We start from the raw sequence: 22,824 nt of genomic DNA, 5'->3' as shown, positions 1-22,824 counted from the left end.
GAGTAATTTGTATCCTATAAAACATTGATGGAAGTGTCCATATTCTTCACAAAAAAAAAATCAAGTTGGGCTGGGGAGATTGCTCAGTCGGTAGAGTGCCTGCCTTGCAAGCACAAGGTCCTGGGTTCGATCCCCAGCACCACAAAAAAAAAAAAAAAAATCAAGTTATTCTGAAAATGTTCTTCTTCTGTATTTAAAAATAATTATTCTGTGATTTTAAATAATATCAAAAACACTTAAAATGGCTTTATCTGTTAAATGCTTCTAATTTTATATGAATAAAGATGTAGAGTTGCCTACTAAATGTTATCTACAAGTGTAAATCAACATTGTGATTGTTCTGTGTTTAAATATGGTAAACTTTGCATATTGTCATTGGGGTTTAAATACACTATGAGATTATAATAAATAATATGTTACAAATCATAATAAAATTGATGAAATGAATAATTTTATCATTTGTCCAGGAATCAGTTAACATAGTTTATTAAAAATATAGTAAGTATATTCAATCATCATGTCCAGGGATCACATTTACAACAGTGCTATGAAGAACTTCAGCATAAATAAAAAATCCAAACTGAATAGAATTTAATATAGTTCAAATTACGGTCATTACAGTAAATGATCAAATTATTTTCAGAAAGTATAAAATTTTACAATGCAATACTTGTACACTTGAGGAACATCCCCATTAAAACATTTTCCTCTGACAAGCCTCTTTTTTGTCATAGGAAATTTTTAAACTTTGTAGTAAATTCTTTAGATGGGTTTTCACTGATGAAAACAAATATTCAATGCTGCATGTTGGTTTGCTCCTTTATATATCTTTGCTTTGGCCATTTATTTGTATTTTCTGTCTTACCTGAAGAGGTCTTTCCCTCCACCACCATCACTGACTACTTTACATTGAATATGGTCTATCAAGTAGGTTTTTCATAGTAAATGCATTATTTTAGAAGTTTTTGGCTTAAGAGCAAGCTGTCAAGATTGTACAGAGTTCCCACATACCACAGTTTCTTCTTTAATACCTTACCTTGCTATGACAGATTGTTTACAACTGATGAACTAATATTGATGCATAAACTGAAGTCCATAGTTTGTTTACATATCCTTCATTGTTACCTAATATCCTACTTTGTATTCCAGGAAACCATATGATACAGCACTATCTTTACTTGTTATGTTTCCTAAGCTCCTCTAGATGTGAAAAATTTGTTTTTGATGACCTTGACAGTGTTGAAAAGAATTAGTCAGGTATTTTGTAAAAAAATTTAAAAATTAAAAAATTAAAAAAACCCTCAGGTGGGTTTGTTGTTTTTCTCTAGATTACATGAGGGTTATCAGTTCTTGAGAGGAAGACATGAGTTTTTAAGCACTTCCTAATTTCGCCTCCCTTTCATTTGATATAGCTATGCAGTGTGTGTGTGTGTGTGTGTGTGTGTGTGCACACATGCATGCATTTTTATTTTTATATTCCTCTAACTCCTCTCTAACACCACAGAGTTCCTCCTCTCCTACATCTCATTTCGTATCTCCTTAATTTTCCAATGCACAGAAAATAAATTTGCAACATCCTAACATTAACAACATACCTATAATTTAAGGGGCAAAATGTATTTACAGTTAATTTACCCTTGAAATATATTCCAGTGAAGGTATATACCATTGATGAATTGTATGCAGACATTATCTGGATTTATTTACTTTCTCCATCATAATGGTATCCATTTGATTAACAGACTGACACATTTCTGTGTTTTCTCCATTCTTTTTTTTTTTTTTTTTTTTTTTGCCAGGAAAATTTGTTTTATTTTCTAAACACCATTATCTGATCCCTAGGTTTCTATAGTGTAGAGATGTTGCAGATTAAAAAAGAAAAAAAATTGACTAAGGAATACAGATCCAATGTTACATTGCAGGAGATGCCCAAATAGACCTGAGAAAAGGTATGCATAATGACAAGTTAGCAGAAGGCAATTCTGGGACCCTGCTGGTCTATCAAGACAGGGTCAAAGATTTTATTAATTTTACAACCTTTATAAAAAGAAATAAGAAAACAATAATGGAAATAAAATAATTAATATAATCTGATAATAAAAGTAAGAATAATAAATTATTAATGGTACCATAAAATGAAAATATGGTGGAAAGTGTTATAGAACTGGATACAATATAGCCCATAACCATATATTTTATTTTTTTTTCCATTTATAGCCTTAGTTATTTTCTTTTTTTTTTTTATTCTTTTACATTTACATAGGGTAATGATGTTTATTTTATTTTTCCCTTCCCCCCACCCCTCCCACCCCTCTTTTCCCTCTACACAGTCCTTCTTTCCTTCATTCTTGCCGCTCTCCTTAGCCTAACTCTAAACCTAACCCTAAACCTAATGCTAGCCCCTCTCACCCCCCATTATATGTCCTCATCCGCTTATCAGCGAGATCATTCGTCCTTTAGTTTTTTGAGATTGGCTTATCTCACTTAGCATGATATTCTCCAATTTCGACCATTTGCCTACAAATGCCATAATTTTATCATTCTTCATTGCGGAGTAATATTCCATTGTATAAATATGCCACAGTTTCTTTATCCACTCATCAACTGAAGGACATCTAGGTTGGTTCCACAATCTGGCTATGGTGAATTGAGCAGCAATGAACATTGATGTGGCTGTATCTCTGTAGTATGCAGATTTTAAGTCCTTTGGGTATAGGCCAAGGAGTGGGATAGCTGGGTCAAATGGTGTTTCCATTCCAAGCTTTCTGAGGAATCTCCACACTGCTTTCCAGAGTGGCTGCACTAATTTGCAACCCCACCAGCAATGTATGAGTGTTCCTTTTTCACCACATCCTCGCCAACACCTATTGTTGCTTGTATTCTTGATAATCGCCATTCTAATTGGGGTGAGATGAAATCTTAGTGTAGTTTTGATTTGCATTTCCCTTATTACTAGGGATGTTGAACATTTTTTCATATATCTGTTGATTACTTGTACATCATCTTCTGTGAAGTGTCTGTTCATTTCCTTAGCCCATTTGTTGATTGGATTATTTGTATTCTTCGTGTAGAGTTTTTTGAGTTCTTTATAGATTCTGGAAATTAGCGCTCTATCTGAGGTATGGTTGGCAAAGATATTCTCCCACTCTGTAGGCTCTCTCTTCACATTTCTGATAGTTTCCTTTGCTGAGAGAAAGCTTTTAAGTTTGAATCTATCCCAGTTGTTGATTCTTGCTTTTATTTCTTGTGCTATGGGAGTCCTGTTAAGGAAATCTGATCCTGAGCCAACAAGTTGAAGATTTGGACCTACTTTTCTTCTATAAGATGCAGCGTCTCTGGTCTGATTCCGAGGTCCTTGATCCATTTTGAGTTGAGTTTTGTGTAGGGTGAGAGATAGGGGTTTAATTTCATTCTATTGCATATGGTTTTCCAGTTTTCCCAGCACCATTTGTTGAAGAGGCTATCTTTTCTCCATTGCATATTGTTGGAACCTTTGTCTAGTATGAGAAAATTGTATTTATTTGGGTTTGTGTCCATGTCCTCTAATCTGTACCATTGATCTACCTGTCTATTTTGGTACCAATACCATGCCGTTTTTGTTACTATTGCTTTGTAGTAGAGTTGAAGATCTGGTATTGCAATACCCCCTGCTTCGCTCTTGCTACTGAGGATTGCTTTAGCTATTCTAGGTTTTTTATTCTTCCAGATGAATTTCATAATTGCTTGCTCTATTTCTGCAAGATACATCATTGGGATTTTAATTGGAATTGCATTGAATCTGTATAGCACTTTAGGTAGTATAGCCATTTTGACGATATTAATTCTGCCTATCCAGGAACATGGGAGATCTTTCCATCTTCTAAGGTTTTCTTGAATTTCTTTCTTTAGTGTTCTGTAGTTCTCATTGTAGAGGTCTTTCACCTCTTTTGTGAGATTGATTCCCAAGTATTTTATTTTTTTCGATGCTATTGTGAATGGGGTAGTTTTCCTAATTTCTCTTTCTGAAGATTCATCACTTATGTATAAAAATGCATTGGATTTATGAGCATTGATCTTGTAACCTGCTACTTTACTGAATTCACTTATGAGTTCTAAAAGTTTTCTGGTGGAATTTCCAGGTTCCTCTAAATATATAATCATGTCATCAGCGAACAGGGATAGTTTGAGTTCTTCTTTTCCTATTCGTATCCCTTTAATTTCTTTGGTTTGTCTGATTGCTCTGGCTAGAGTCTCAAGGACGATGTTGAATAGAAGCGGTGAAAGAGGGCATCCCTGCCTTGTTCCAGTTTTTAGGGGGAACGCTTTCAGTTTTTCACCATTTAGAATGATATTAGCCATGGGCTTAGCGTAGATTGCCTTTATAATGTTTAGGAATGTTCCCACTACCCCAATTTTTTCTAGTGTTTTGAGCATGAAGGGATGCTGTATTTTATCAAATGCTTTTTCTGCATCTATTGAAATAATCATGTGATTCTTAACTTTAAGTCTGTTGATATGGTGAATGACATTTATTGATTTCCAAATGTTGAACCAACCTTGCATCCCTGGGATAAAACCCACTTGATCGTGGTGCACTATCTTTTTAATATATATTTGTATGCGATTTGCTAAAATTTTGTTGAGAATTTTTGCATCGATATTCATTTAGGATATTGGTCTGAAATTTTCTTTCCTCGATGTGTCTCTGTCTGGTTTAGGTATCAGGGCAGACCAAATAGTCCATTCTTTTTTTTAATGTCACTTTTCAGTTATTTAAAACACTAATGTGGGACTGGGGTTGTGGCTCAGTGGTAGAGCGCTCGCCTTGAAGCGTGAGGCCCTGGGTTCGATTCTCAGCACCACAAAAAGTAAAATAAAGGTATTGTGTCCACCTACAAATAAAACATATATATATAAAAACACTAATGTTGATTAATTGTCAAAACCATATGAAAGGGTGTACTCAGAGAGGTGTCACTTGTCTTCTTCTAGGACATTTCAATTCGACTCCTTATCTGCCATTGTAAGTAATGGGTTTCAAGTCTATGGCTCCTCTCTGGGGTTTTGTTTTCTTTTCTTTTCTTTACTTTCTTCTTGTTTATGACTATTGTGGTTTTCACCTTTTCATTAGATATCTAGCAAAAATAAGTTGTACACCTATATACTATATGATATGAATATACAAATTTTTATATATATGTAAACATCCCATATATTTATTCTTATGTCCATTCTTTACTCATAATAGCCAAACCCCTTTTTTCTAGTGGTATAACAAACATAATTTTGTGCCTTCCTTTTTTTTTTTTAAATTAACCATATACCTGAAAATTACTTAATATTAGTTCTTGGAGATATTTGTCATTAATTTGACAGGTTTGCAGTACTCCACTGTGAGGTTATTCCCATGTACATTTAGCTTGTTTCCCTATTACAAGTAATGCTGCCATGAAAAATCTTTTGCATCTAATTTAGCATGTTTTTACAACTATATATTCAGGATGTGGTATTGATATAACCAACCTATATGGTTTCCATTTTTTCATTTAGATTTTTTTATCCATTTGGAATAATTTTTTTTCAGTATAATACAAGAAATGGATTTAATTTTATCTCTCATTTTTCAATGGTGACCCTGCTGATTCATTGTTATGTTCTAAAATTTCACATTTCATCTAGTAGTATATCTTGACATTGTTAATATAATACAATCTACATGCACTTGGGTATATTTCTGGACTTTCTGTTTCATTCTAATTTTCAATTTCTTCATGTGCCAGAGCTATATACTCTTTAAGTTTAAACCTTTTGTAAGACACTTTAATGTTAGAGTTAATTCCCTCTGATTAGTCTTCATTTTCAAGGTTTTCCATAGTATATTTACATAATCATTTGTTGAGAAACCTAGAATAAATGTATTTAATATCAGAACGATTATTAGTATTACATTAAATATATACTTCAGTTTAGGTAGAAATTATATATTTATGATGTTGAAGTTACATCAAGAACAAGGGATATTTTTCCACATGTTGAACATTTTTATGGTTTTTTAGAAATGACCTGAAATTTTTATCACATAGATTTTGTATATTTCTTTCTAAATTTCCATGTTTTTGTTGTTATCATAGTTTTCTCCTTAAATCTCCAGGTTCATACATAAATGCTAGTGATACTTGTATCTCTGCAGGTTCATAAATAAATGCTATGATATTTGTATATTATTTATATATCTTTCTACCTTAGCGAATTTTTTACTGTTTCAATTTCATTTCCATTATAGTACTATAACATATTTGCATGGAGATATTTTACTTTGTCCTTTCAATCAATATGCTTCTTGCCTAATTGCTTAAATAATATCTCTGACGCAGTGTTAAATAGAAAAACAATGTCAAATTATATTTGCCATGTTAAGTAGAAACAGATATTAGAAGTACTTGGATTCTTTTTAATTTTAAGAACATTTCTAATTTCTCATTAAGTGGGGATTTTATGACTGATATATATACATATAATACATATGACATGAAAGTATATATGTGGTGTGTATCTGTATATGTGTATGATAAAATATGAATATGTATTTTAAGGAAGTCTCTATGTATAAATAAACATATTTACAGTTATACTATACATATGTGCATACACACACATACACACTTATGTACATCTTAGAAAACTCACAAACTCTTAATTTTATACTTGTATGAGAAGTAGGATAATTTTGTCATAGGAATTTTAGAACTCATTGAGATTTATCACATAATTGTTTTCCTTACATCTCAGATGAGTTAATCATTTCTAATATGGAACCACTTTTGTATTCTTGAATTCCAGTCAATCATTATGTATTATTTTCCTAATTCCTTTACTGGACTACTCATTCAAATTTCACTTAAACTTTTTATATTAATATTTTCAAATGAGATGGGTTTATAGTTTTTATTCCATGCTATATTTATCATATTTAGGTGTCAAAATTATAATACATTATGAAAATAATTTGGACATTTTATTGTATTTGGTATTATCTGAGTAATTCTGGTCATAGTTTATTCCTAATAGAGTAGCTCTTTTCAAAATTTATTTCTTCTATAGGTATGAATCTACTTCTGCTTTCTTTCTTTACTAGGGTCAAATAATTTGAATTTTCCTAGAAAATTACCCATTTTTAAAAAGATTTTGCATGAAGTTGTATAAAATAGTCTTTATACTTTCTAATTTTCTCATTCTGATAAGTTATTTATCCTTTGATAATTATTTTAAATAGTTTCATTTTATTTCTTTTTATTTATTTATTTATTTATTTGTTTATTTTTGGTAGTAGGGGTTAACCACTGAGATAACCCCCCCAGCTCTATTTTATTTTATTTTATTTCATTTCATTTCATTTCATTTCATTTTGAGACAGGGACTCACTGAGTTGGTTAGGGCCTTACTAAGTTGTTGAGGCTGGCTTTGAACTCATAATACTCCTGTCTCAGCTTTCCAAGCTGCTGGAATTACAGACTTGCAACTCTGCACCCAGATATCTCTCTTTCTTGAGTCAGTTTTAGCTAGTGGTTGTCTATTTTGTTAATTTTTTTAAATCATCCTTTTAAATTATTTGTTAGTTCTATCCTTTTTCTTTTCTCAGTCTTGTTAATGCCTAATATTATGGATGTTTTTAAATATACATGACAGTAGGGTGTATTTTGACATATTATACATACATAGGGTATAACCCATTCTAATTTCCTATTCCCCTAGCCCTCCTTCCCTTAATTCCCCTTTGTCTACTCCAATGAACTTCTGTACTTCCCCTTCCTACCCTCCCTTTTTATGGGTTAGCATCCACATATCAGAAAGAATATTCAACCTCTGGTTTCTGGGGGTACTGGCTTATTTCACTTAGTATGATATTCTCCAGTTCCGTCCATTATCCAGCAAATGCCATAATTTCATTCTTCTTTATACCTGAGTAATATTCCATTATCTATATGTACCACATTTTCTTTATCCATTCATCTGTTGCAGGGCACCAGGGTTGGTTCCAAAGCTTGGCTATTACGAATTGAGCTGCTGCAAACATTGATGTGACTGTGCCACTGTAGTATGCTAATTTTAAGTCCTTTGTGTATAAGCTGAGAAGTGGGATAACTGGGTCAAATGGTGGTTCCATTCCAAATTTTGTATGGAATCTCTATATTGCTTTCCAGAGTGGTTGCACCAGTTTGCAGATCCACCATCAATGTATAAGGGAACCTTTGTTCCTACATTCTCCCCAACATTTATTGTTACTTGTATTCCTGATAATTGGCATTCTGACTACAGTGAGATGGAATCTCAATGTGGTTTTTATTTGCATTTCTCTAATTGCTAGAGATGTTGAACATTTTTTCATATATTTGTTGACCATTTGTATTTCTTCTTCTGTGAAGTGTCTGTTCAGTTTCTCTGCCCATTTATTGATTGGGTTATTTGGTTTTTGGTGTTAGATTTTTTGGTTTGGATGTGAGGTGTTCCCCAAAACCTCACGTGTGAGACAACACAAAAAGGTTTAGAGAAGAAATTATTGGATTATAGCCTTAACCTAATCAGTGAATTAATCACTGATGGGATTAACTGCGTGGTAACTAGAAGCAGGTGGGATGTGACTGGAGGAAGTGGTTCACTGAGGGAGTGGCTTTAGGGTATATATTTTATATCTGGAGAGTGAAGACTCTCTTTTTCTTTCTACTCTCTGATCATCATGTGACCCGCTTCCCTCTGCCATACTCTTCCACCATGATGTTCTGCTTCACCTCAAGCCCCAAGGTATGAATCAAGCTGTATATGGATTGAGACCTCTGAAACCATGAGCCCTCAAATAAACTTTTCTCCTCTATAATTGCTTTCGTTGGGTCCTTCAGTCACAGCAATGACAAAGCTGACCAAAACAAGGCTATTGATAATGGAATATTTTTCCTGATTTCTCTTTCAGCTGATTCATCATTGGTGTATAGGAACACAATTGATATGAGGGTGTTAATTTTGTATCCTGCTACTTTGTTGAATTCATTATGAGTTGAAGAAACTTTTTGGTGGAGTTTTTTGGATCCTCTAGAGAATCATGTCAGTAAATATGCATGGTTTGAATTTCTTTTTTCCTGTTTGTATCCCTTTAATTTCTTTCTTCTAATTACTCTGACTAGAGTTTCAAGGGCGATGTTGAACAGAAGTGGTGAAAGAGTACATCCCTGTCTTGTTCCAGTTTTTAGAGGGAATGCTTTCAGTTTTTCTCCATTTAGAATGATGTTGGCTTTGTGCTTAGCATAGATAGCCTTTATAATGTTGAGGTATGTTCCTACTATCCCTATTTTTTCTAGTGCTTTGAACATGAAGGAGTGCTGTATTTTGTCAAATGCTTTCTCTGCATCTATTGAGATGATCATATGATTTTTTTATCTTTTAGTCTATCAATGTGCTGAATTACATTCATTGATTTCCATATTTTGAAACAACTTTGCATCTGTGGAATGAACCCTACTTGATCATGGTGCATTATCTTTCTAATATGTTTTTGTATAAAGTTTGCCAGAATTTTATTAAGAATCTTTGCATCTATGATCATAAATTGGTCTGAAGTTTTCTTTCCTTGATGTGTCTTTGTCTTGTTTTGGTATAGGACGATACTAGCCTCATAGAAGAAGTCTGGAAGAATTCCCTCTTTTTCTATTTCATGTAATAATTTGAGGAGTATTGGTATTACTTCTTCTTTGAAAGTCTCGTAGAACTCTGCTGAGAATCTGTCTGGTCCTTGGCTTTTCTTGGTTGGTAGACTTTTGATGGCATCTTTTATTTCATTGCTTACAAATGATCTGTTTAAATTGTGTATGTTCTCCTGATTCAGTTTGGATAGATCATATCTCTATATATTTGCCGATGTCCTCAAGATTTTCTATTTTATTGGGGTATAAATTTTCAAAATCATTTCTGATTATTGTCTGTATTTCAATAGTGTCTGTGATGATATTTCCATTTTCATCACTATTTCTTTTCTTTTGGTTTTCTTTTGCCTCAACTCTTAGTTGGAAATTCCATTCACTTATTTTCATTATTTTATAATACTGATATAAATATTTCAAGCTACAATTTTTTTCTTTTACTGATTTAGGTATATCATATAATCTAATAAGTATTGTTTTAACATTTTTAAAAATTCTACAATTTTATTTTTGTTTTCTTTTAATAAATATCTAATATCCAATTGGAATGGCATTTGTATACATTTTAATTCAGATGTTTTGAAAATTGAAAGAAGGTCTCCGACTCATTAAACTATATGTGAAGTTTATATTTCCTATTCCTCTGAGAAGTATAAGAGCAACATCCTTTCATATATGTATATGCTTATATAGATTTATGTATACAGAGAGACAATGAGAGATGGATATATATATATATATATATATACACACATATATATGATGAATGAATGGATGGATACATAGATATATAGATAGTAATGCATTTAGTAGCTTGATAGTGTATCATATAATGGTATGGTTGGTTAAAATTTCACAGCTGAATATTGAATTGTCTAACAGTTTCCTAAGTCACAGGTTTGTGTCTTCTTCACAGAGTGTACCCTATCTAGTCTAGCACATTTGCATTGATCAGGTAGACTATATTGTTAAAAAAGTGAATTAAAGGGAGAAAACAGGGAATACTTTAAAAAGACCTTATAAGGAGAGTCACATTCAATACCAGCTGTGCCAATTTGAGATTTGGAGAAATATTTTAAATTTCATAATACTAATTTTAATCTGTTATTGAATAGATTTATTAGATAAACAGTAACATCTGCTTAACCTCCAAGATACAAAATTATCATATTCTATTACCTGATCCTTTTGTAAATGGCATAGATGTATATAAAAACATTTTAATACACACCAGAAGCTTATAAAAATATTCTCATTTTCAATCACTCAAATTATCGATAATTGTTCAAGTGAAAGAGACAAGGATGCAGAAGCCTCAGCTGGTACCAAATGTTCTTTAATTATTGGTTTCCACATTATTTCCAAATGACCTTTAAAGTCTGCCAAAGAATAGTGAAATTGACTGAAAAGGGACTCATCTCCTCTTCCCTCTACAACTCTATTTTCAGAGTTGCTCAAGAACAATGGCACTGGAGAAAAAGTTAAAGGCTAGAAGATATATGCATGGGGCAATAATCTATGAAATAACTGTTTTTTTTTTTTAAGATGATTTAGGACTGACCAAGACCATAGCATTTAAACTTTTTTTTCTTGAAATAGAACATGATCATGTAAAAATTATAATTTTCAGTTAATTATATACCAACAAATGCTAAGTGCTCAACATTAGTAATTGTTAACAGATTATTTCTTTTTAAAGCAATTTCAATCTGACTTTTCTATTGTTCCCTGAAACAGCTATCTTCAGAGCACCTAAGTTTTCAATTACAGTGGTCATTTATCCTAAACCCCACCACTGCATCTCCACTGCTTACATCCAGGTCCAAGACACTCTCATCTATTGAAATACCTACTTCTTTGGTTCTCTTGTCTTTACCCTTGTCAAGAATTCTGGCTACTTTGTGTAAGACCGCCAGAGTGATCCAGATAAAACTTAAGTCAGATCACATGGCTTTTCAGAGCACTCCAACACAGTCCCCTCTCCCTTTTGGAATGAAAACGCAAATCCATCCGGGTCCTACAAGCTTGATAGTATTTTGACACAACAGCCTTTACAACCTCATCTCTTGCTGCTCTCCATCCTGCTCATTCTGTGCTAGCCATTGTGATGTGCTTATTTTATTTCCTTTAACTTTTCAAGTACTCCCTCATCTCATGCCATTTGTAATTGTGGTTTACTTTCCTAGAAGGATCTGTACATATATTTGCACAAGGTATATGCTGCTTCCTCACTTCCTTCTTGACCTCTTCCTGACATCTTCCTGACCATTAAAATATAAAAAGCACCTCCCTTTCCTAGCTCTAAGCTGAAGATCCCTGTATTGCTTACCACAAACTTAAAAAAAGACCCCATTACTTTTTTTTTTTTTGCATGTTTTCTGTCTATTGGAAGGTAGTTCTTTGGGGTCAGATTTAGTTTATTTACAGGTACATCTCCAGGGTCTAGATTTGTGCCCAGCACTCACATAAATAAGTAAATACATATGCAAATCAAGGTTAAGTCAATGAATACATAAAATAAATCCAACTTCAGACTTGGTGATCCTCATAGCTAACCAGAAAGAACAGTGCAAAAAGAACTAGATCTTCTGCTATAAAATGTACTCTCCCTTAGGCATGTCCCCTGAATTTAATCATGCCCACACTGCAAATTGTCAGTTATTACCTTGTCCACTTGACACGTCACATTTTGGAATTTGGGAGCAGTAGCCAACTCGGATGTTTGGATCAGTGGTAAAACACCAGGGTGACTCAGCCCCATCTGGATTTCGGCAATAATTTTCTCTTAGGTCCCTATTAAGAATAAGCATAGTAATATAAATCGTCTGAGTTCTTACATCAATAAACTTAATGCTATTACATTCCTAGAAGCCCAGAATGCATGTTTGCAAATTGAATTCTGCGTTTATGGACTTAGGATGGTTGTGACATTTTGAATTCAGTATACATGACTAACAATGCCCGAGTTACTGAAATAAGTGCTGTCAGATGTCAGTTATCCTTTCCTTGACAGGCCCGGAGTTCCACACAAACATTAGTGCTTCAAGAAAGAGAAGAGGAGCCCCACCATATTCCTGTTACTCATCCTCAAGGTTTGAACTCTTCAACTGATACCATTTCAAAACATCATCTGTAGAATCTATATCTAGAAGCACTTTATTAGCCTAGATTAAGCAAAAATGAAAGTAAAGAGATTTGTCCCAATATTTTCTCCAAGATTTTTTATTTCATTTGCAGAAAGAATTATTTATAAATAACTAAAATGAACTCATAATTATGAGATTCATAATACATGCAGTATTATTCAGTTATAGTTATAACTGTAGTTTCTCTATTTCAAAATTGTCACTTGTATGGAATCTTAGTATTAGGGCAGATAGTGCTTAACAGAACCAGGGACACCTGACCAGCACTCCCCTTTTTGTTAGATCATAGGTAGTAAAAAAACATTAGAGCAAACTTTTGAGTTGCATTTTAACAGTAGACTAACACATCTCATACTTTGTTTTTCGATGTTTATGTTTAGTTATTTAAGCCAAATACTAAAATTATAAAGAATGGTTTAAAGTTCAGTAATCTATAACAGTTAAACTTTTAATAATTAGATTTGAATTGGGAACTCTATAAATTCAGTTCCCAGAATCATTCTCTTTTTTTTACAGATAAAATTCACTGGGTACTCACACATACACAACTTCTTATTTGGATATTACCAATTATTAGAAGTTAATTAGTGTGAATGGCACAGACACTGTCCCCTTTTGTACCTTTCAGCTAACCTTTTATCATTTCCTTTGCTTTCTTTAATTTGATATTTATTTCTGGGGGGTGAAACACATGGGTCAAAAATAGAAAATAAATTTCTCTGAAGGAAATGAGGGAAATAAAACCAGAATGACAACTATAAATTTTATTATTATAAAATAATGCAAAAAATGTGACATATATGTTCATGATCAAAACAAATTTCTGAATTAGCTAACACACACACACAAACACACACACACACAAAACCACATATACACCCATAAACATCTCTCCAGTGGATGAGCCATTAGTTCCCAAAGTTCTTCATCCGTGATGTTTGGTTATTTTATTAAAAGTTAATATATGTTATTTATAGGTGCTATTTCAACAAAGCCACTATGAGTGGCATGTGTGTTATAAATTCCAAAAGCAATCGTTTTACATTCCTCATAACAAGGTGGACAATTTAAAAACAGATGTCATGTGGCTGCCTGTCCAACAAAAGACCAAGTGGTGAAACCAAAAGCACCCATGGAGAAGGCACTTAACAACTACATAACTGCTTTCCCAGGCCAGTTTCTTTGCTTGGTTCATCTAAACTGTTGTTTCACTTCACTTTCCACAAATCTAGAAACAACTAAAAATCTTCATTTAAGCTATTAAAAATATTTTTCACAGATCTTTATGCTATAAACTTATCATTTGAAGAGTTAACTGAAATCAAGGTGTAAGAGAAAAATATATGTAATCCCTTCCCCTACATTAATATAAAAATTTAAGAAGGCTCTAGTTTGAAACACATATAGTTATCATTGCCACTAATTGACTCATTAAATTGACTTTCAAGAGCAAAACTGTGATCTGAACAACCTAGAGAAGTGTGCCTAAACATAGTCCTTCAACTCTCTGAATCAGAATTACCTAAAAGACTTTTAAAAATGATTACATGAGATCAAGTTCCAGACTGAAGAATTAAAAACTCTGACTAGAGGACTAATCTACCACTTTACTACTCTGATACTTGGACACACTACTGTTAGAGGATTGATGACACAAATCAGTAAAAAGTAATTATTTTGCCTCATTCCCCAACCGCACCCCAGGGTCTGCTACAATTTATAAGGTTTGTCTAATTTACTTACTTGCACTTGAAATTTTCAGGAGTTATGTCATGCTGGTGAGGATACTGGGAATCCCAACGCTGACACGGAATTCCATTCCAAATGGTATTGATGGTTCCCCTATAACCTTCTCCTTGACCTTGAATGCATTCAGTTGTTTCCATAGGGACATCAGTGTCATTCATAGTACTGTGAGCTATTGGTAGAAAGCAATATCAATTTATATAAAATATTTCAAGATGTCATCCACCTCTTAATGTTCATTTGCATTTGCATTACTATAATGTTTTGTTTACTTTCATTTTTATAATAACTGGAATAAGAAATTTAACTTAAAATTATTACTGTCTCTCATTGCAACCCTAAATTAGTTTATTCTTGAATAGTTCTTTAAAGCATTTTACTTTAACATAACACTATAACTTATATATGCTCAATATGTAGTATTTCTGAAGTGACTATACTGTTATTCCTAAAATCAAGTTGCTTAAATACATACAAAGTCAGTAATGCAGTTAACCATGAGTTTTGTCTATGATAAATACCTTTGAAGTGAATATATAAAATTTTTCTCTTAAATAAGCTTCTTGGCATTAAAAATCAAATCAGTTCCTAGGAAGACCTATTTCCTGCTTTTTTTCCCTAGTCTAACTGCAATGCTTACCATTCTTCATGAAGATCATGTAACCTTCCATAATTAAGTAAAAAAAAAAATTCATAAAATAAAATTTTTGGTGCTCTTGATTTATTTTTCCATTTTTTATCAGTACATAATAGCTGCACATAATAATGGGATTCCTTTCATATTTGTACATGCACACTATGTAACAATATAATTTGACTACTTCCATTTCCCAGTATTTCTCCTATCTTCCCTCCTCCCTCTCCCTGGTCCCTTTCATCCACTCTAATGATCTTGGGTCAGTTTTCAATAGAGCCCACCCCCACTGCCGCCAACTTTCTTTTCCTTTTTCTTCTCAAGTGTCCACATGAGAGAAAATATACAACCCTTTATTTTCTGAACTTGGTTAAAAAGGTTACCATAATGTTCTCAAGCTCCATTCATTTTCCTGCAAATAATATAATTTCATTCTTCTTTATGGTGACTAAAACTTCATTGTGTATGTATAAAACATTTTCTTTATCCAGTCATCTGATGACACATACCTAGGCTGGTTCATAGTCCAGTTATTGGAAATTGTGCTGCCGTAAATGTGGGTATGCATGTATGGCTATAGTATGCTGACTTTAATTCTTCAGGAATTAATACTGAGGAGTGGTATAGCTGGTGATTCCATGCCGAGTCTTTTGAGGAATCTTATGCTGATTTCTATAGTGGTTGTACTAATTTACAATCCCACGGACAGTAGAAAAGTGTTCCTTTTTCTCCACATCTGCTCCAGCATTTATTATTGTTGGTATTCTTGATGGTGGCAATTCTAAGTGGAGTGATATGAATTCTTCATGTAGTTTTGATTTGAATTGCCCTAATTGCTAACAGTATTGAACACTTCATTTTGTATTAATTGACCATTTGTAGTTCTTCTTTTGTTGTTGTTGTTGTTGTTTGGTGTTAAGTTTTTTTAAGTTCTTTATATATTCTGTATATTAATCACTATCAGGAAAGTAGCTAGCAAAGATTTTCTCTCATTTTGTGGTTTCTTTTTTTACATTCTTAATTGTTTCCTTTGCTGTCCAGAAGCTTTTTAATTTGATACCGTCCCACTCATCAAGTCCTGACATTATTTCCGGAGTTTTAGAGGTCCTATTTCGACCTGTGCCTATGCTGGAGTGCTGATCCTATGTTTTCTTCAAGGTGCTACATAGTTTCTGGTTTAATTCCTCGATATTTGATCCATTTCGATTTGACTTCTGTGCAGGGTAAGAGATAAGGAACTATATTCTATATATAGATAACCAGTTTTCCTAGTATAATTTGTTTAAAAAGATTGTTTTTTATCCAATGTATGTTCTTGGCATCTTTGTCAAAGATCAGATGACGATATCTGTGTGGGTTTGTCTCTGTGTCTTCTGTTCTGCGCCATTTGTATATGTCAGTACCATGATATTTTTGTACTATAACTCTGTAATATAATTTGAAGTCAGGTATCGTGATGCCTCTAGCATTGCTTCTTTGGCTTAGAATTGCTTCGTCTATTTTGGGTTCTTTATTCTTTCAAATTAATTTTAGGACCTTTTTCTAGTTCTGTAAAGACTTTCACTGGTATTTTGATGAGTATTGCATTGAATCTGTATGTTCTACTAAATTAAATTGGACTCTCATTTTTTTGGGGGGGGGGACTGGGGATTGAATCCAGTGACACTTTACCACTGAACCACATCCCCAGCCCTTTCAGTCGTTTTTATTTTTTATTTTAAGACAGGATCTTGCTAAGTTGCTTAGGGCCTCACTAAGTTGCTGAGGCCGGCAGTGATCTTGGAATCCTACTGCTTCAGCCTCCAGAGTCACTGGGATTACAGGCATGTTTGGCTGAACTCTCACTTTTTGTGTTTTTTATTCACTCAATGACAATGTAACTCAAAATATTCTACAGCAACTAAAATACATTATGTTTTCTCAGAGAGAATATGATTTGATAAAGCAAAGTTAATATCAACTTCCCAGCTACATTTATAAATTAAATGGACATAAAAGATGTTTCTAGATAAAAATCAAGTTTTTAATCCATCTAGAATGGTTTAAGATTTAAAATAAATTTCTTTCATTCATTCCATACTAGAATTAGATGTACCTCCTTTACAAAGAAGAAGCCAGAATTAGACATGCCTTCAGAGATTAGGGATGCCTATGAAAGTTTTCTATATTTAACAGTGCAAATTTATTTAAATGGCTCTTAAATTGCATTTAAACTTATTTTTCTCATACAAATAATTATTACATTATGTGGCTGAATATTTTGTTTCACTAAGTTTCATGAACTATGCATAAGCAAACTAAGTATAACCTAAGTTTAAAGTTTCCTATGAAGCTTTGTGGGTGAACAACATGAGAGAAGATTACATTAGTGACCACCCCAACCACTGGAATATGCTGTGTACATAATTTTCTACTAATTCCTTTTAAATAACTTTGTTTCAACTCATTTAAAAATGTTTGAATTTTCTTACTTGAGGATAGAAACAGGGTTCAGAAATATCCTAAATTAAAAAGAAATTCTAATGGAGATAAAAATATCCAGAGATTAAGCTATAAAGAGCTAATTGAGAGATGATAATCTAGAAAATGAAAATACAGTGGTATTGTTGTATGCATTGATTCAGGAATACGAAATTGTCAGACTAGGAGAGATGACTTGCATAGAAAAAGTTGGTTGTAGTTACCCAAGTCCTTCATGGGTTTAATTATCACCTCAAGGTCTTTGATAAAATATAAAATAAGGTGAATTTCATAGATTCTGAGGACTTATATTTCATCAAAATAAATGTTATTAAGTTAGGATATTTCTGAGGATTTGAGTTAAAGTGATTAAAGATTTGAAGAGACAATGTATGGGGAAATATTTTGAAGGGTGATAACTCTAAAATGGGTCAAGATTGTCATGATTTCATCTAGCTATAAAACTATGATAGAAAAAAAGAGAAAATAAATTCATTCACGGGATATTATAAGAAGTCTTGATTCCCCCACTGCTATGGTTCAAATATGGCTTATTTCCTCTGGAATTCATGTTGACTTTTTTTTTATTTGTTCAAATTAGTTATACATGACAGTAGAATGCATTTTGAGATGTCACACATAAATGGAGTATAATTTTCATTCTTCTGGTTGTACATGATGTAGAGTTACACTGGTCATGCAGTCATACATGCACATAATGTAATAATGTCCGATTCATTCTATTAGCCTTCCTACCCTCATATCGCCTGCTCCCTTCAATCCCCTCTAACTGATTGCAATCATGCTAGTGCTGGGGGGTAGGGGTTTTAAGAGGTGATTAGGTCATTAGGAGGAATCAATGCCTTTCTGGCAGGAGTGGGTTCATTCTCTTGAGAATGGGTCATTATAAAGTACAGTTTCCCTTGTGCTTTGTCTCCTGCCCCTGTATCCACTTGTTCTTGAGGTCTTCCATTTTGTTTTGCTGTAGTGTGAAGTCATTTCTTAGATGCTGCCTCTCAATCTTAGACTTCTGGTCCCCAGAACTTGTGAGTCAAAATAAACCTCTATTTTCTATAAACTTCATGGACCAAGGTATTCTGTTATAGCAATAGTAAAGAGACTAAGACACCTACTTCTTGGGCACCAGCTCTTGGACAGCAAATTTGTGACCTCTGTCAAGACTGAAAGAGTCCTAACAAAGAAAAGGAGTTCATAGCAAGGGTCAGTTAGTATATAAAACACTCCAGGGAATTTACCTCAAGCACCTCAGATCTGTTATTTTCCTATTTAATTGTGTTATGTTTTGTGTGTTCACTACAGAATCCTTCCTCTTAAGCATGTTTACCTATAATCCATAGACCCAATCTCAATGAACCCAGATGTCAACCAGGGCTGCCATTGGTTAGATGTGGACACTCCTGTCTGAAAACCTAATTCAAGGATAAGTCTATCAGAAATTAACATACTCTGCTCCTCTGACCTTGGTATGACTTGCTGGATAACAATCGAGACAATGAAACGAAGAAAAGAACAGAATAATTCAGATATAATTGGGGATTTGGTCACTACCTGATGGAATTTCTAAACAGGGAAACATGTTTAGAGGGCTGTTTCTTATATGTGAAGGTAGCTTCGAATTGAAAAAAAGGGTGGGGGAAGGAGTAACAGTCTACCTATATGTTAATATCAGGTCAAATATCAAATATCATTTCTGAAATTTCTTATTTGACAAGGGTGATTGGCATTTCAAAGTAATTTTTTCATAAATAACTTTTTAAAGTTCTGCTTTTTAAAGCAATATATAGAGCCTTAAATTCAAAAACAAGTTTAAATATACTTCATATAAAGGGAGATTATTAAGATAAACAAATTATCATAACTCATGAGGAAATCAAGACCTGGCCTATGTAGTGAGTAACATGAGCAATCACATGAACATCAGAAAATATGGAGAGGTCAAAATTTAAAGACTAATAGAAAATACATATTTTCCTCATTAGAAGGTAAATTTTTTTTTAAATTTTAGAGGTCTCTAAGACAGATCTATATTGAAAAATCCTATCTTAAAGAAAAAAACCCATCTGTACAAAAATATTGAAAGAAATATATCTTGTCTAATATAACCACCAAAATTTCAATGTCAAGTTCAGAGATCTGTGCAATTGGTGTTAATTCTGTATCTCAACTGCAGAGGTTTTCAACCAAATTTAATTAGACTTTTTCACTTTTATAAACAGTAAGTATAAAATCCTCATCAATTGAATCACTATGTTTTTTTCCAAAACTTTCATTAACAGATTTTAAAACCCTTGACATAAAGAGTCACTCCATAGTCCCTAAAACGAACAAAGTATGTTGACATTGTTAAATAAAAAAAAAAAAAATGAATTCAGATGAAAGAATTTGATATATTCTAATTTGGAAGTAGAAAATAAAATTTTTGGAATTTCCAAAATTACACAATACAAAGAATCACTACATATGAATTCAAAGACAATATTATATCACATAAAAATACATTTTCCTTAGGCCTCACTGAGATGTAAACAAGCTTCATTAAGATATAATAAAATCTAACTGGGTGTTGTGGCACACGCCTGTAATCCCAGTGGCTCAGGAGGCTGAGATAAGAGGATCACGAGTTCTAAGCCAGTCTCAGCAACAGTGAGGTGCTAAGCAACTCAGTGAGACCCTGTCTCTAAATAAAATACAAAATAGTGCTGGGGATGTGGTTCAGTGGTTGAGTGTCCCTGAGTTCAATCCCCAGTATCCCCCCAAAATAAAAAATGAATAATAAAAAGATGTAATAAAATCTAATAGCAGTACTATTTTTAATCTATTACTTTAATAAGCATTTAATAACTTTATATTACATATGTAGATAGATAGATAGATAGATAGAGATAGAGATAGAGATCTCTTTTCTTTTTTTTTCTTTTATTTGTTAGTACCAAGGATTGAACCCAGGGGTGCTTAACTACTGAGCCACATGCCACACCCTTTTTAAGTTTTTTATTTTGAGACAGAGTCTCACTAATTTGCTTAGGGTCTTGCTAAGTTGCTGAGGCTGGCTTTGAACTTGCCATTCTCCTACCTCAGCCTCCCAAGCCTCTGGGATAACAAGTGTGTTCCACCAAGCCCAGCTAACTTCTATTTTTTCTTGTGTTTTAATTCATTAAAAATATTTTCTCATGATTTTGACCACCAACTAGCATTATTCATTTAGTATTTATAAGAACAAAGTACTTGCTGGAAATCAATGTTACCTGTATTTATCTCACTTGGCATTCAGGTGTTAGAAACAACTTCATAAACAAAAACCACATAATTCTGGTGACAATGTATAGAATAAATAATATAGGTGAATAAAGATAGATTAGTATAACTATAAGTACAATATTTATTTAGTTTACTAAATAATTCATTGCTAAATAAGAGTTATGATAAGACTTTGTGAAGTTATTTAATAAATACTATCTAATGAGGTCCATGGTGAATGATTTATCCATAGACAATTTAACCATGATATAAATGTTAGATCTTTGCTGCACACATATGTACTATCCAAATAAAATGAATTATTTCTTAACTGCAGTAAAATAGACACCTTCTGCTGCCCTACCATATAAATATCAAAACCTGGTGCAAAAGCAAAACAAATACTTCATGATAATTGATTTGGTAAGGGCTGTTAAATATTGGGAAGGGCATTCCTTTGCACTTAATCTTTTAACATGAGACATGAACAAGGGAGGGTTTTGAAGAGTCTCCAGTGGCCAAACTAAGTGTTAGAAAAGCACAGAAACTTCTCCAAACGTCAGCTGAAACTGATCAAGTTGAGATAAAATAACATGTTTTCAAAATACAACATCCCCAAATACACAAATATTTTTCCAAGTATGTCTACCAAGTTCATACTGAAAATACCAGGAACTCTTCTGAGAGTTCTTCACAGATAAAATATTTTGCCAGGGGTGTCAGTAGTGGCCATGCTTTGGAAGCAGATGTGAAGATATTTATATGATCCTCCATGGCCCATGAATAAGGGAATGTTTTCCTTTGATGATTGACATGAAGTTTTCTGTCTGGAAATATTTTAAGGAAAACAATATTTGCTATTGAAAATTTTCAGTGTCCTGTTAGCAAGTGACCAAATACAAAGGGTGCCTCTTGGAACATTTTGCTTTGCTGGTTGTATTATTTGAGTGCTGTCATATTAGAAGGGAGTTTTAAAGTTTGACTATATATGTATTTTAGATAAAGAGCATTAACTGTTATCTCATTCTTTGGACAAGCACCCCCAGAGAGACAGAAATCAGTAGAAGAGATCACTAACAATAAATCTGATCACTTTTCTCTGTGAAGGGCTGGCCAGGCCTTGCATCGAAGCCATGTGGCCCTAATGGTATCTGTGAATCAAGCTTTGTGTCTGTGAATGGCAGCTTGAGAGAACAAGTGCACATGTATGTTACAAAGAGCCACACCTGGGCTCTATAAGTTTTATATGGATGATAAGTAAATCCTTATGCTTACAGTCCTTCCCCACATCCCAACCCTGCAAAAAGAAGATTCAGATTTCCCAAATGGAGACAAGCTGCTGCTAATCTTTTTCCTGTAGCTAAGAACAAGTTGCTTCACAGTCCAGTGAACAAATACCTGACTATCCCTTGGACTTGTTCAGTCCAACTCACTGCTTCTTATTCTCAGCTACTGAAGAGCACAGGATTTGCTTTGTGATGGTCCCTGGAGAGCAAGAATAGGGTATAAAGCCACTCCCATCAACAGTTCTTGTGCTCTTTGGGCCACAAAGGGCAGGATCAGGCTCACAGTAAATTTAAAGAGCTTTTTTGTTTTAAAATTGACATGGGAAAGTAGTAAAGACCTCCAGTATACAAACCTCAAATTGCTTGCACGTTTGCCTTCCATGTGAAGCCAGGATTCATATCTAAAACTTTTCCCTGGACTGTGTCCAAGTCTTTTCTGGTACAAAATGCTCAGGAGACAAGACTTTCATGAAAGGTCTTCAATTCTATAGTCTTATTCCTTAGAAGATGACTTGGAAAAGACATCCAAGTAAAAGATTTTTCCCTTGAGAAAGGGTATTGATAGTATTATTTCTTCCTGACTCAGAGACTGTAAGATTTTCTACACATCTCTATTCTGATCTTGG

The 22,824-nt window shown here is 33.3% G+C and overlaps 1 protein-coding gene across 2 annotated transcripts in view; it reads right to left on the bottom strand.

Annotated features, from left to right (window-relative positions):
- Hgf (hepatocyte growth factor) overlaps nt 1-22,824 on the bottom strand; it is an 83,037-nt gene that overhangs the window by 25,788 nt on the left and 34,425 nt on the right. For both annotated transcript variants that reach the window (XM_047562399.1, XM_047562400.1), the window contains 2 exons: nt 14,558-14,732; nt 12,334-12,461 (listed from right to left, as the gene is read on the bottom strand). In XM_047562399.1, coding sequence (XP_047418355.1) covers nt 12,334-12,461; nt 14,558-14,732 — 303 coding nt within the window. The remainder of the gene's footprint in view (nt 1-12,333; nt 12,462-14,557; nt 14,733-22,824) is intronic.

The sequence above is a fragment of the Sciurus carolinensis genome, chromosome 8 (genome assembly GCF_902686445.1).
Source record: "Sciurus carolinensis chromosome 8, mSciCar1.2, whole genome shotgun sequence".
Lineage (NCBI taxonomy): Eukaryota > Metazoa > Chordata > Mammalia > Rodentia > Sciuridae > Sciurus > Sciurus carolinensis.
The sequence above is the reverse complement of the archived record's forward strand: the minus strand, read 5'-3'. Positions and strand labels throughout refer to the sequence as shown.